The sequence below is a fragment of the Anopheles aquasalis genome, chromosome 3 (assembly GCF_943734665.1).
Source record: "Anopheles aquasalis chromosome 3, idAnoAquaMG_Q_19, whole genome shotgun sequence".
NCBI lineage: Eukaryota > Metazoa > Arthropoda > Insecta > Diptera > Culicidae > Anopheles > Anopheles aquasalis.
Window position 1 is genome coordinate 28886596 of NC_064878.1, and position 12500 is coordinate 28899095.

Below are 12500 nucleotides of genomic sequence, written 5' to 3' on the forward strand. Positions count from 1 at the left end.
CGAGGAACCACCGCACACGCACTCGTCCGCGTCGGCCGTGAAGCTGAATAGCCAGAACCGTACGAACTGGATGGATCTCGACGATATCCAACTGTATCCGTCCCGGTGGAGTACGATTGGAGCGTTGCTGAAGCTTCGGTTGACGATACTGTTTCGTGATATTCAGCGGCTGTATCTGTTGATAATACTGCCGTTGGCATTCACTGCGCTCGGGTTGTATCTCAATTCAATACAGGTACTATCGCCTATCATGCGCTCGATACTGCTCGACAACACCACCTACGGGAGTAACATTACGAAGATAGCGGTCCATGACAATACTAATGTGATGGCGTGGCCCCATTCTGCTTACCTGTACCATCATCACCGTCAACAGCAGCCTGCTGCAACGGCATCCCACCACCAGAAGCGTGACTCTCAGGTTTACGTCGACCCGGTACCGATGCTCCTGCACCAGAAGCACCATCAACAGCAGCAGCAGCTGCAATCGAAGGAGTCGGCCCATCTCTACCATCGTTTTCTGGCCGAGTTGCGTCAGTCGGCCAACGTGACGGAAGAGTTTAATGGGAACTTTTCGCTCCTGCTCGACATTGCCCCTCACATGGCGGCCTTCAGTGTGAACACCATTTCCTGGTCGAACGTGTCCATCACCACGCTGTACAACGATACCACACAGCACAGCCTACCGATTATCCTGAATCTGATCAGCAACACGCTGTTGCGTGTGTACGCCGAGATGTCGCCTGCCTCGATCAACTCACAGAACCTGTACCAAGGGCGCGCGCAAAAGTCGGCACCATCGCAACCGATCGTAGTAGACTACCAGGATGATCAGGGCGAGGGTGCCGATGAGACGCCCGGATCGCTACCGGCATCGTACAGTACGAGTGCTGCGGCCAGCGTTCCATCGACACCCGGTTCCGGTTCACTGCCAGCGGTTGCAGCTGGTGGTGGTGGTGTCGAGTCGGTGTTACGCATCGAACTGTGGTCCCATCCGTTTCAGCAGACCGCCCAACCGCAGGAATTTAACATCGGTACCTTCTCGTCGGCCCTGTTCGTCGGAATGATCTTCGTGCTGATCCCGGTATCGCTCGCCGTCGACATGGTGTACGATCGGGAGATGAAGGCCAAGAATCAGCTGCGTGTCAATGGGCTTTCCTCGTCGCTCTACCTGTCGGCATACTTTATCGTGCTGTCCGGGCTCATGCTGGTCATCTGTGCGGCCCTACTCGGCCTGGTGTTCCTCTTCGACATTCCGTCGTTCCGACAGGTGAGGGTTCGCTTCGCATCTTGCGGTCAACAGCCGTTGTTCATCGTGATTCCGTTCCTTTCTTTTGCAGCCCCCCGCTCTTATCACGCTCGGAATGCTGGTGTTCCTGTACTCACCGGCCGGTATACTGTGCTCTACCTGCTTTTCTTACTTTTTCGACCGCACCGACTCGGCCCAATCGATCCTACCGAACATCCTCACGTTCGTCGGTCTCATTCCGTTCATATTGGTCGTGTTCCTTGATATGCTGGGGATTGGTAAGACACGGCGGAGTGAAGCACTCAATTTTTTTGTTTTAGCGAACTCCAACTAAGCTGGTTTTTGCGTTCTTTCGTTTTGCAGAGGTTAAAGCAGCGATCGCCCTTCACTACGTCTTTTCACTCATCAACCCCATGTACATACCGTACGCGACGGTGTACTTCGTGGACCGGGTGTACATTGCGTGCCGGTTGAGTTCGGCCTGTGCCGAACTGTCGATGGCCCACTACATGACCGAGGAGGTGATTGTGATGGCCTGCGGGTGCCTTTTGCACATTCCGATTTGGGCGTTCTGCTTGCGGGTGTCGGATGTGATGAAGAGTGGTGGTCGCATGCGCGATCTATTCCATCGATCAGCGGTAAGCTCATCCGGCTCACCTCGGGGCGGAGGATTCGTTAACGTTGACGTCACTAATGGTTTGCTAATTCTGAAACAGAGCGAGGAAGACGTGATGACTGAGGAGCAATGCACGGGCGAGTACGAAGATGAGGACGTACGCAATGAGCGGAGCCGGGTGTTCCGTTTGCCCTGCAACAACAGTCTCAACCAGTCGCAGAACGATTCCGAGTGTCCTCACGGGCAGCCCGTTGTGGTGGTGAAGGTACCCGCGAGATAAGCGCGACAGTATAAGAGCTCAGAATCGACTCAAACCACTCTCTTCTCATTGCAGAGTTTACGCAAAGAGTTTTCGCAAGAATCGCTGTGCGGCAACTGTTGCTGCTGTGCGGACGATGAACCACCAAAGAAGAAGGTGTCCGTGCGCAGCCTTTCGCTTGGTGTGGACGCAGGCGAGGTGCTCGGTTTGCTCGGTCACAATGGCGCCGGTAAGACGACCACGATGAAGATAATGACCGGTGAGACGGCTCCGACCCGTGGTACGGTGCGGGTGGCTGGGCATAGCATTACGATCAACCAGGACGATGCCTTCAAGACACTCGGCTACTGTCCGCAGCATGATGCACTGTGGAAGAACGTGACGGTGCGCGAACATCTGGAGCTGTATGCGCGTATCCGTGGCGTACGGGGTAAAGATCTGAACCACTTGATCGCCACCTACCTGACCGGATTGCACATCAACGAGCACGCGAACAAACAGACGCAGCACTGTTCCGGTGGTACGCGGCGCAAACTGAGCTACGCGATGGCCATGGTCGGGGCACCGAAGGTCGTACTGCTCGATGAACCGTCCACCGGGATGGATCCGAAGTCGAAACGATTCCTCTGGGACACGATCCTCGCCAGCTTCCATGGCAAGCGGTGCGCCATGCTGACCACCCACTCGATGGAGGAAGCTGATGCGCTCTGTTCGCGCGTCGGCATTATGGTAAAGGGTGAGCTAAGGTGAGTTTTTATTATCGGGGAGCTACTACTTCAAGGGTACGGCTCGGTTTTTCGCTCACATGGAACCATACTTTACTGGTCCGTAGATGTCTCGGATCGACGCAGCACTTGAAGAACCTGTACGGTGCCGGCTACACGCTGGAGATTAAGCTGAAGCACATCGAGAATGTGTATAGTGAGACGCCAATCGAAAGCCAACCGAGCAGTAGCCAGGAGCAGCTGCAGCTCGACCAAAGCACCGACCACATTGCGCCGGTGATTAGCAACTGCATCGACAATCGGTCGATGGCGTTGCGCAACTTCGTCACGGATCTGTTCCCGAGTGCCACGCTGGAGGAAAGCTTCGCCGATCGGCTGGTGTATTCCGTGCCGCAGCAGGCCGTCAGCTCCCTGGCCGAGTGCTTCTCGCGGCTCGAGAAAGGTTCGTAGCTGGTGGTGGTCCCGCCTGAAACGAGGGAGGCTGAAATTAATGAAAACAATCACTCTTTTGTTGCTCTCTTTTGTAGCCAAAACTGAACTGGACATCGAGGAGTACTCCTTTAGCCAAACTACGCTCGAGCAAGTGTTCCTCAAGTTTGCCCACTACGACGAAGAAACCTCGAGCGTACAGTAAATAGTGCAGCGCCACCGGCTAGATCTAAATGATAGCAAATGGTACTGCAAAGAAACAAGTAGCAAATCATGCATGTTCGAAAGGTGTGAAAAATGGGCGGAAGGTGGGAGACGGCACTTTTAGGTGATGTACCGGTTCCTTTGGGTGTCCCGTACCTGCGCGTTCTGCACCAGAGCTGCGGGCGATAGGTGTGAAAGGGGACAGTGTGTGTAAAGTGAACGCTCGTGAGTCTTACATTTTCCGCTTCTCTTTAGGGTCTCATGAAACATGAAACCTATGCCAATACAGCAGGGCGTAGGGGAACGGTGCAGAAATTTGAGTTATAAAAAAAAATCGTTCAGGCTTACAAAGCGAACTAGCATCTTTGGCGATCGAAGAAACGTGTAAGTAAATAAAGAAGAAGAAAAAAACAGAAAAAACTACGTATTCAGCAAAATATTTCATAGAAATTGAATCTAAAAGAAAAGGAACAATATGAGACATGGACGAAGAAGTAGTAGAAAAAGAATGAACAGTTTGTGCGAGCGTAGGAGAAGAAAATCAAAGTGAATGTAAAGATGGGAAGAGCAAGTGCAATAAGAGCTGGTATGCAATGAAAAAAAAACCGTAAAAATTCATCATCAACTCATCAAAGTCAAAGACGAATAAAACTCGTAAACGGTAAAAAGGTTAGTAAAAATCTAAATATAAGTTATAAGAACCATAAGCTAAAGAAAAGAAGAAAAAAACGAATGCCACTGGTCCCGTCGGAACACGTTTCTAGATGCGAACTAATTCTCTGCAGGCTATTTTTTCAGGAACAAAACAATTTTTGAATTCGACTCGAGAACAATACAACAAAACCTAGTGAATTTTGAGCGGCGAAGCCATCATGAAGCGTAGCGATGCGCGCAGTACACGGCGCAGGTTATACAGTAAGTGTCCCACCCCCCGGGGACGGAGAAGACGGCTGACATTAGATAACAAAAAAAAAAAAGGAAACTAACGAAGGCGAGTGGCGAAGAACGATGAAGCAGTGGATGATTAGTGAATAAATGAAAGGTAAGACATATTCCTTAAGCTAGATAAGAAAAAGGCCGACACTGTGGGTAGGGGTTTGGGGGGGGAATGCTGATGTAGGCACCCTATGTGAGAAGCAATTGGAAGCTGAACTACCATGTCAGACGACCCACAGTTGAGTCGAATAGATTAATAACTACACATTAAAAGTCCTAGAGGAAGGGCCAGGTTACGCGCATCGTACGGCATGCAAAGCAAAAAGAACAGGCAAACACATTTCAAGGAAATTCGATTGGAAAACTGTGATTAAAGCAAAAAAAAAAAAAAAACAAGCATGATAAATGAAATGCAGCGCGGCAAAAGTTAAACCAAATCATGGTACACACATTAAGCATATAGTCAAACTGCTACATCCGATGGATCTGATGGCCCTCATTTTCTCATCTGCCATGGCACATGGCATCGGGTGGAGCGAGCGCGTTGTAAATTTGTGGCGGAAATGTGATCATTGTCAAAGGATCGGAACCATTCAACAAGCCATGCAGCATAATATGATTTGTAAATGAAGATTCTGAAACCCTCATACACGGGTTGTGGTGGTGGTGGCTGCTATTGAAGGCGTGCAGAGCAGGTGGTAGTATCATCTATGCGAGATGCCCAGAAGGTGTTAGAGAGAGACTAAGGCGGTAGGAGGGGGTCCGCAAAAGCATACATAATAATCAATGAAGTAGTCGAGTGAGAACGCATTCAATCGGTGTAGAGATGGTAAACCAAAGAGTGTTACGAGCAGGAGGAAGGAAGAATGTAACGCGCATGAAAATTTCAAATAAAAACTTGAAAACAGAAGCAACTCAATTGAAACCTCCCGTGGCGTTTCCGTCCCCCAAATATTTTCCGAAGTTTTGTCAATGTAATTTACGTATTACGTCGCTATATATACTAATATACAAACAAATAAATTTGCAGATCTATTTAATTGCCGTAGATTCGTAATTCGAATGTTGAGCGGTGAACTTCATAGCCTGCAAGTAGAAGTACCGAGAAATTGTATGGACATTCGCAATAGATGGAAATAATTGCGAGGCGTTCGTTCGGGATTTTTTCACTTCCCGGCGAAGACCACCCCTTCGATGCAATGCCTAATATGCAGGTAAGTAAAACTGATTGGTAAACTGTAGCGTGATCAAACTGTTATATCGATGAAATGTCTTGGGAACTTCGAAAAGATTTTCTTAAAATATGGTTCATTGTGACTTGCGAAAAACATTCTTACGTTGTCTTATCTGTTTCAATCAAGTCGCTAAATCAAAAGTTTCTGTTATTGTCAGCTAAATGATGGTAAAACAATGCATTTTCGGTTTGCATCAGTATCCTGCGGGTGCGACTATTTACGATCTTAGTCCATTCGTTTTCGGTTTCTCTTCATAAATATGTTGGATCAGATTTAGACTTTTTTACAATCGTTTCCTTGATATTTTTTCTTTGCACCTGTTGCGGCGAGTCTCTGCAATGTAAATGATCATATAAACGATTTACTTACAATCGTAAAGCGCATATTACTATCTCCATTTCAATCCTGTCGCTAACGATTACCGAACTCCATTATCGCCTGTCGATACTCTTTCGTATACCGCCAAGGATTGGCAGCGAATGCTAATGCAATTAAAAGAGTAATAAACCAACCTAGTTAGAACTAATGGCAAATGGGGCAGCCTCAAAAGCACATACCGGCAGTCTCGAGCTCGGGAGAACTCCCGAGTACGTAAAGTACGCACCGCTTGCTACCTCGTTTGAAAGAGTAAACCTGTTCCGAGACGGAATCTCCCATTTCTGCGGTTAATCAAGATGCTGGGATCTCCCTGAGAATCAGCGAATGTGTTAGTGTACAGCGATCGCGCCGTAATCACACGAGATGCAATAGTACGTTCCGAGGCGGTATCTTCCGGTATGCATGGTTGGTGCTTTACAAAACAGCAATCGCGGTCAATGTTAATCTAATGACGGGACGCATACATGCAGCTAGGACCTTGCTCCTTGGCATCAATGTTTCTGCTATGAGTTCGTTCGGCAAAACAATCAATGTAACTCGTGCAGTGGAAATAATGCGCAAACCGTTGATCTGTAAAGGAAAAAGGACAAATGTTTCGATCATATTGTTGAAGGTGCCTCTAATTCACCTACTGGAACTGCCTTACCTGAATCAACTTTATCATTCAAATTACACCACTTAACAGCGCAGAACTTATCAGTCCAGTGTGAAAAGTTCTCACGGATGCCACCACCAACACTCGCATCGCACCGGTTGATCGTGAGCAAGATCGTTACACTGGTGCACTGGTGTGTCGAAGAATAGTTTGTCGTTGACCGCTACGCGAAACACTCGCTGCTAGCCATAATGGTTCACGTGGCTAGCGCGTTTCCGGTGGTATTGTTAGTGAGTGGCTTGCTCGTGCTCTGCAATCCGTGGTGCACTGCCGCCCAGGACGATCTGCAAACGAAGGACTACAACGATGGGGAGTGTGGTGAACGGTTGGCGTTGAAGGAGGGCCTGGTGAAGGGTGGCTATCCGACACTTCCGGGCGAGTGGCCTTGGCATGTGGCGCTCTATCAGCGCGGTGTGTCCAGCGATGGGTTCATCTATGCCTGCGGGGGCAGCATCGTGCACCGGTACCTGGTGATTACGGCCGCCCACTGCGTCACGTACGCCGCTAGCCGCCGGAAGCTTCCGACCGATGATCTGCTGCTGAAGATGGGACGTTTTAATCTGTCGAACGAGGTCGAAGAGCATGCGGAGGATCACCGTGTGATCGAGAGTATCGTCCATGCGGGCTTTGTTCCGACGACGTTCGAGAACGATATTGCGATCCTGCGTGTGGAGCTACCGATTATCTTCAATCACTTCATCCAACCGGTTTGCCTGTGGAAGCGTGACGATGGCTTTGTGCTACCGAGTGTCTTCGAACGGTTGGGTACGGTCGTTGGTTGGGGCCTGACGGATCAGAACCGGACGGGATCGGTACTGAACGAGGCCCGGATGCCGGTGGTTGACTCGCTCACCTGTCTAGCCAGTGATCGTACGTTCTTTGGCCGCCTTCTGTACTCGAAGGCGTTCTGCGCTGGATTCAAGAATGGTAGGCTGATGGGCTTCCGCGTAGCCTTCTACGATAGGTTTCTAACGATTGTTCCAATCTGCTTCCGTAGGTACTGGTGTGTGCAATGGCGACAGTGGTGGTGGTATGTTCTTCCAGTTCCAAAACCGTTGGTTCTTGAAGGGGCTGGTATCGTTCAGTAACACGATCGATGCGTCCGGTGTCTGTAATCTGAAGCAGTACATCGGGTTCACCGATGCGTCACAGTACATCGACTGGTTGTACGAGAACACACCGAACAGTGGCATCGATGATCCGATCCTGGGCCATCCCAACATACGGCTCATCAACCAAGGGAACTGTGGAAGCAACAGCCACGTGTACGAGTACGCCGAAGAGCGGAAACCGATCCTTGGTCAGTACGGGTGGATGGTGTCGCTGCGTCATCCGTTCCAGGATCCGGAGTATGTCCCTTGCAACGGGGTGCTCATCAACCGGAACTACATCCTCACGACCAGCTGTGTCGATTTGCAGTAAGTGCGGCGTGCGCACGCACGCCTGAGATAACACACAGCCGTCGTCGTCGTCGTCGTCGTCGTTCACTATTCACTAATCCACTAACACTGTTTCTTCTTTGTAGGGACGAGATAAGCGTCACTATCGGTGATTATGATACGAGCAAAACGAAGGACTGCGTCGAAGAAGAGTGGGGTCAATCGTGCATCTCGACGGTGCAGACGGTGGCGGTGGGGCAGCTGTTTCGTAAGGATGATCTTGTCCTCGCTCGTCTAACCATTCCGGCCGTCATTGGGCGCCGACAGCACATCTCAGCGATCTGTCTACCGGTTACGCCCCAGCAACGGGATCGCCTCTACAATCGCTACATTATGACGGGCTGGAAGGAGAGTGGCTCGGATGCGAAAACACTGCAACGGGTCGTTCTTACGACGATTGATCAGAACAATTGCCGGGCTGAGCTGGAGAATCCACAGCTAGACGAGCGGACTATCTGTGCCCGAAATCCGAACAACCGGTCGCGAACGCCAATGTGTAACGATTATATGCCCGGTTCGATAATTCAAGCAATTGACAAGAAATCGAACCGCTATCTGCTGTACGGGTTACAGACGGACATCAGCTATTGCTCCCGTCCGGAGAAATACATTGCGATTAGCAAGTATCTGCAGTGGATACTGGATAACATCCGTGGTTAGCGGCAGTATCTAGACTCGTAGCAATCGAGAGGACACGAGGGTTTTATTGAAGCTAAAGATTCGCATCATTGATAAAGATTTAGCCGAACAAACGGGGGGGAAATGTTTGTTGTGTCAGGAGTAGATGTTATCAGCGAGCTTGGTTTTCTTATTGTAGTGTTGTTTGTGTAAATTTCATTTGTAACAAAGATTTGCTACTAAAACCAGCCCAAATGCGATGTTTTCATATTGTTCGAAATTTTGCAGGTTTTTTTGCTAACAGATCGAAGCGATTGAAAGAAGTATTTAGGAGCATGCCTACCTGATCGGGGTTTCTATACTCAGCCAGCGCAGGTTACAGATATTCATCTGTCCAGCGAACCATGTACCATAACACTGGAAACCAAAAGGTATGTAATTTTTGAAATGCACTTTTCCATCCCTGGTATTTCATGTAATATTTTGTTTAAAAAAAAAGAGTAGTTATTTCGAAAGTATAAATAATTATGACAAAAAACTCGACAGGGGTAGTGGAAAGCAAATAGTAAATCTGTTGGATGTTATGTGATCGGTCCTTATCACTCGACTGATCTTATCATCTCCTGCCTATTGCGCGAAACCCTGCATCTTTGCTCTTTCTTGCTGCGTGCATGGCACTGGCTATAGATTACTAACTACTCAAAGACAGATCTGATTAGACACCGATGGAGCAGTGGACCCATTTTCATTCCTAGCATAGCTGTTCAACGTTTAGCATCGACATATTGTTTGGTTTTGGTATTAGTAAGCTTTCGAAACCAGATAGGGTGTTTTTCATTCGGCAGGGGTATATAAAGAATTTAAAAAGCGAGAGAAAAATGAAGATTTTTCCTAAATAAGTACAATTATGATTTCACCCAATCATATAAGAAACTCTTCTTCAACTTTAAGTTGAATAAATTAATAAATTCTTTCATTGGCAGCCTATGTAATCACTTGCAGCGCAAATGCACGCCTTCTAATTGTGCATTGTAATTAACAGAATAAATGTGATAAGTTGGAAAGAATAAAATTCCAAAAAGCACAGAAAACAATGCCAAGCGGGATGACGAAGGGCTTCAATCTACCAAACAGTGAACCAACGCTAGAATGGTGCAGCTACTGAAGAGTTCCCCTTCTGCTGCTTGCGCTACAAACGGTCTCTTAACAGGAGATGAGGCTCACATGGTAATACGGCTGGCGAACTGAGCTTTTACATGACGAAACATTCAGAACCATCTGCGAATAGTTTAGAATAAACTGAGAGACCAATACATCACAACCACTGCTCTTGTCCATTATTTAAGGCCGATCGTTAGCTTCTAGAACTCGTAAGAAAAAAATCACTGTTAGTTGACAAATACGGCACTTTTGTCTTCATTTTCATTTTCGGATGGTTCACCATACACACCAGCACCCATACACACACTCGCGCGATGCATTTTCACCTTCGTATGCTTCATTATCTTGCTTTTATTTCAATACCATACTAATCGTGGGAATAATCAATACCATTGACGTATGCGTGTAGTTTGGATTGCATAGTGGATGATTGGATTAGCTGAGGAATTAGTTACCGCGTCGAGTCGCGCGCTGCTTGCTGCTGTGTGATCGGTTTCGCTGAGCGGTAAATGGCGCGGTTTGGCGCGAGATACTTTTTGCACCCATAGGCCGCTATTTAATTTTTGTTTCCGCGCTTGGAACTATTTACTAATGGCTCTGTGGTACGGTCAAGATCGCTTTATCGATGGGGCGTTTTGTTTTTCTAATCGTTCGTCGTATTTGCTTCGCTATTTCGGTACCGTTTCGCGTAAGCAAGATAAGGTGCCCTTGCTTGAAACTACGCTCTATTCGAACATTTGTCTAGTTCTAGGTCGGTATTCAACCGAGCTAGCGGTACGAGCCGCTTAAGCTGCGCTGCGCTACGAACTAATGCGCTCGATCAGGGGTGAGAGATGGATTGGGAGGATATATTGACTAATGGACTGTTTTCGCTTCTGAATGAAATAGACTATGAGGTTTCAAATGCCGCCCGCCCCTCCAAGCGGTTCTTAAATGGGTTCGGTTGTCCTGCTTTTATTTAATTACCCTCCCGAATACTTCGCCACAATCCGTAATTTTGTATTTCAATTTTCTCTGGCGCTGACTCTCCCCATCGCTGACGCACATAAACATCTAGTTCGATGTGGTTCTCCTATAGCGTTTAATGGGTGCTACACCTTGATCGTACTGGAACATACGTGCAGCAATGGATTTGGGTGAGTTTGTATCGGATTCTTGTGTGTGCTTAACCTTTGAGTGGTTTTGTTGTGGACTATACTTTCGCCTTCTCATTCGCCAATGGTTAGTATCTATTCTTCATTTCAAACAGTTGCATTAACTTCGTTAAGTTCGTTTATGGCGATTCGGGTTGTCAAATTCCATTCATTTGCTTCATCTTGCAGCCGCAGCTTCGGTGCGCCCTTCGGTGTGATATTGCAGTGCGCACTCAGAGCAATAGTGTACAGAGTGTGGCTATAGCCATTGCTATTAGTGAGTCTTCCTCTGCTCGGTGTATCCTGTTAATAATGTTGTTTCAAATGCTGTTTTTAGCTTTATCGAATGGAAAAAAACGAGTTGCTTCCTTATGTACTTGTAGACAAAATTAGCTTAGCTTATCCTTAACTTTATATTCTCCGCTATTGTTCATCTTCTTCCTTCCTTTCCCGCCTACCGTTATTACTATTCTGCGCGGTTTTTGCTGTACCGACACTAGTGCAATATCCCCCAGCAATACCCATTGCCTATCCTCTACCTTAGTACAAACTCTATGGGGTATGCTTGCGTTTACACTTGAATTTAAAAACATTGTTTAGTTGACTGTGTGGGGTTGTGATTGGGGGTTTGCGGTGTGTTTTTGTTGCACTCCACCACTCTGGAAGGATCGCTTAGGTAGTAGGGTAGTTTTTTCTCAGTAGTTTCTAGTCGTTGTGCTGGCGGTGCTTGACAAAATACACACTCTTCGAACTTCTGTACTGTGTGCATGATTTTATCGGCATGATCGCAATCCCTCAAGCACATCACAACACAACAGCGATCGGACGCGGCTTGTTGATTGTTTCTTGTTTGGCAACAATTGTGTGTTGTATTGGCGTGTTCGTTTAAATCGTATGTGTATAAAAAAGAAAACCCACCGCACTATGACCTCTCATGTGCATACACACATACACACCCACCCACACAAATGCACAACACATACGGAGCACACAGATACACTCGTACTTAACGCTACACACTAAAGCCAAACAAGTTAAAAGAAACGTTCTACATTCCTTATCATAGATTAACGCACATACGCAAATACATACACACCGACACACTTACAAACCTACAAGCACACGCAAATTCATCTCGCTGCGCGTTCCTCGCCGTAAAAGGATATTATAAATAATCACAAATCTTCACTTCTCGCACTTCATCTCTTTCTCAAAAGGTTTACTAAAAATCCACTTCCTGTTCCGTTTTATCCTGCTCTTCTCGCACGTGTGTAGATATGTGCGCATGTGTGTATGCACAGTAAATTAGTAAACTGACTCTGCTAGAGCTGGCCGCAACCCCGTTTTTCCCCGTGAGACGCGACGCGGTTTGACTTTGTTAATTAATGTAATTAATAAGCGCACCGGGAAAAAACCAGGACCGATAGCAGTGGGGATGATTGGGGGATTCTTCTTACTCGAGC

General features: G+C 47.5%; 3 protein-coding genes across 8 annotated transcripts in view; 2 read left to right on the forward strand and 1 right to left on the reverse strand.

Moving 5' to 3' along the window:
• Positions 1-4601, forward strand: part of LOC126574487 (cholesterol transporter ABCA5-like) — a 9489-nt gene extending 4888 nt beyond the window's left edge. For 2 of the 3 annotated variants that reach the window (XM_050234716.1, XM_050234717.1), the window contains 6 exons: positions 1-1270; positions 1341-1527; positions 1613-2130; positions 2200-2870; positions 2957-3291; positions 3377-4601. The exon at positions 1-1270 is cut by the window's left edge and continues 1883 nt beyond it. In XM_050234716.1, coding sequence (XP_050090673.1) covers positions 1-1270; positions 1341-1527; positions 1613-2130; positions 2200-2870; positions 2957-3291; positions 3377-3483 — 3088 coding nt within the window. In that variant the 3' untranslated portion in view covers positions 3484-4601. The remainder of the gene's footprint in view (positions 1271-1340; positions 1528-1612; positions 2131-2199; positions 2871-2956; positions 3292-3376) is intronic. The other variant, XM_050234718.1, reaches the window with a different exon arrangement.
• Positions 4602-6640: 2039 nt separating this feature from the next.
• On the forward strand, positions 6641-8991 carry LOC126574509 (transmembrane protease serine 9-like). The gene is made up of 3 exons (XM_050234759.1): positions 6641-7613; positions 7684-8104; positions 8212-8991. Exons 1-3 carry the CDS (start codon positions 6878-6880, stop codon positions 8783-8785), a joined length of 1731 nt encoding a protein of 576 aa, XP_050090716.1. The 5' UTR covers positions 6641-6877; the 3' UTR covers positions 8786-8991.
• Positions 8992-10219: 1228 nt separating this feature from the next.
• Positions 10220-12500, reverse strand: part of LOC126574490 (SH3 and multiple ankyrin repeat domains protein 1) — an 80842-nt gene continuing 78561 nt past the window's right edge. For all 4 annotated transcript variants that reach the window (XM_050234722.1, XM_050234721.1, XM_050234724.1 and 1 more), the window contains one exon: positions 10220-12500. This exon is cut by the window's right edge and continues 1444 nt beyond it. The gene's annotated coding sequence lies outside the window, so the exon portion shown is untranslated.

Excerpts from the sequence above, each read along its gene's own strand:
- LOC126574509 (XM_050234759.1), top strand. The coding sequence starts at position 6,878 with ATGGTTCACGTGGCTAGCGCGTTTCCGGTGGTATTGTTAGTGAGTGGC. Across the intron at positions 7,614-7,683 it reads CTGCGCTGGATTCAAGAATG|GTACTGGTGTGTGCAATGGC; the intron begins GTAGGCTGATGG and ends CTGCTTCCGTAG. Across the intron at positions 8,105-8,211 it reads ACCAGCTGTGTCGATTTGCA|GGACGAGATAAGCGTCACTA; the intron begins GTAAGTGCGGCG and ends TCTTCTTTGTAG.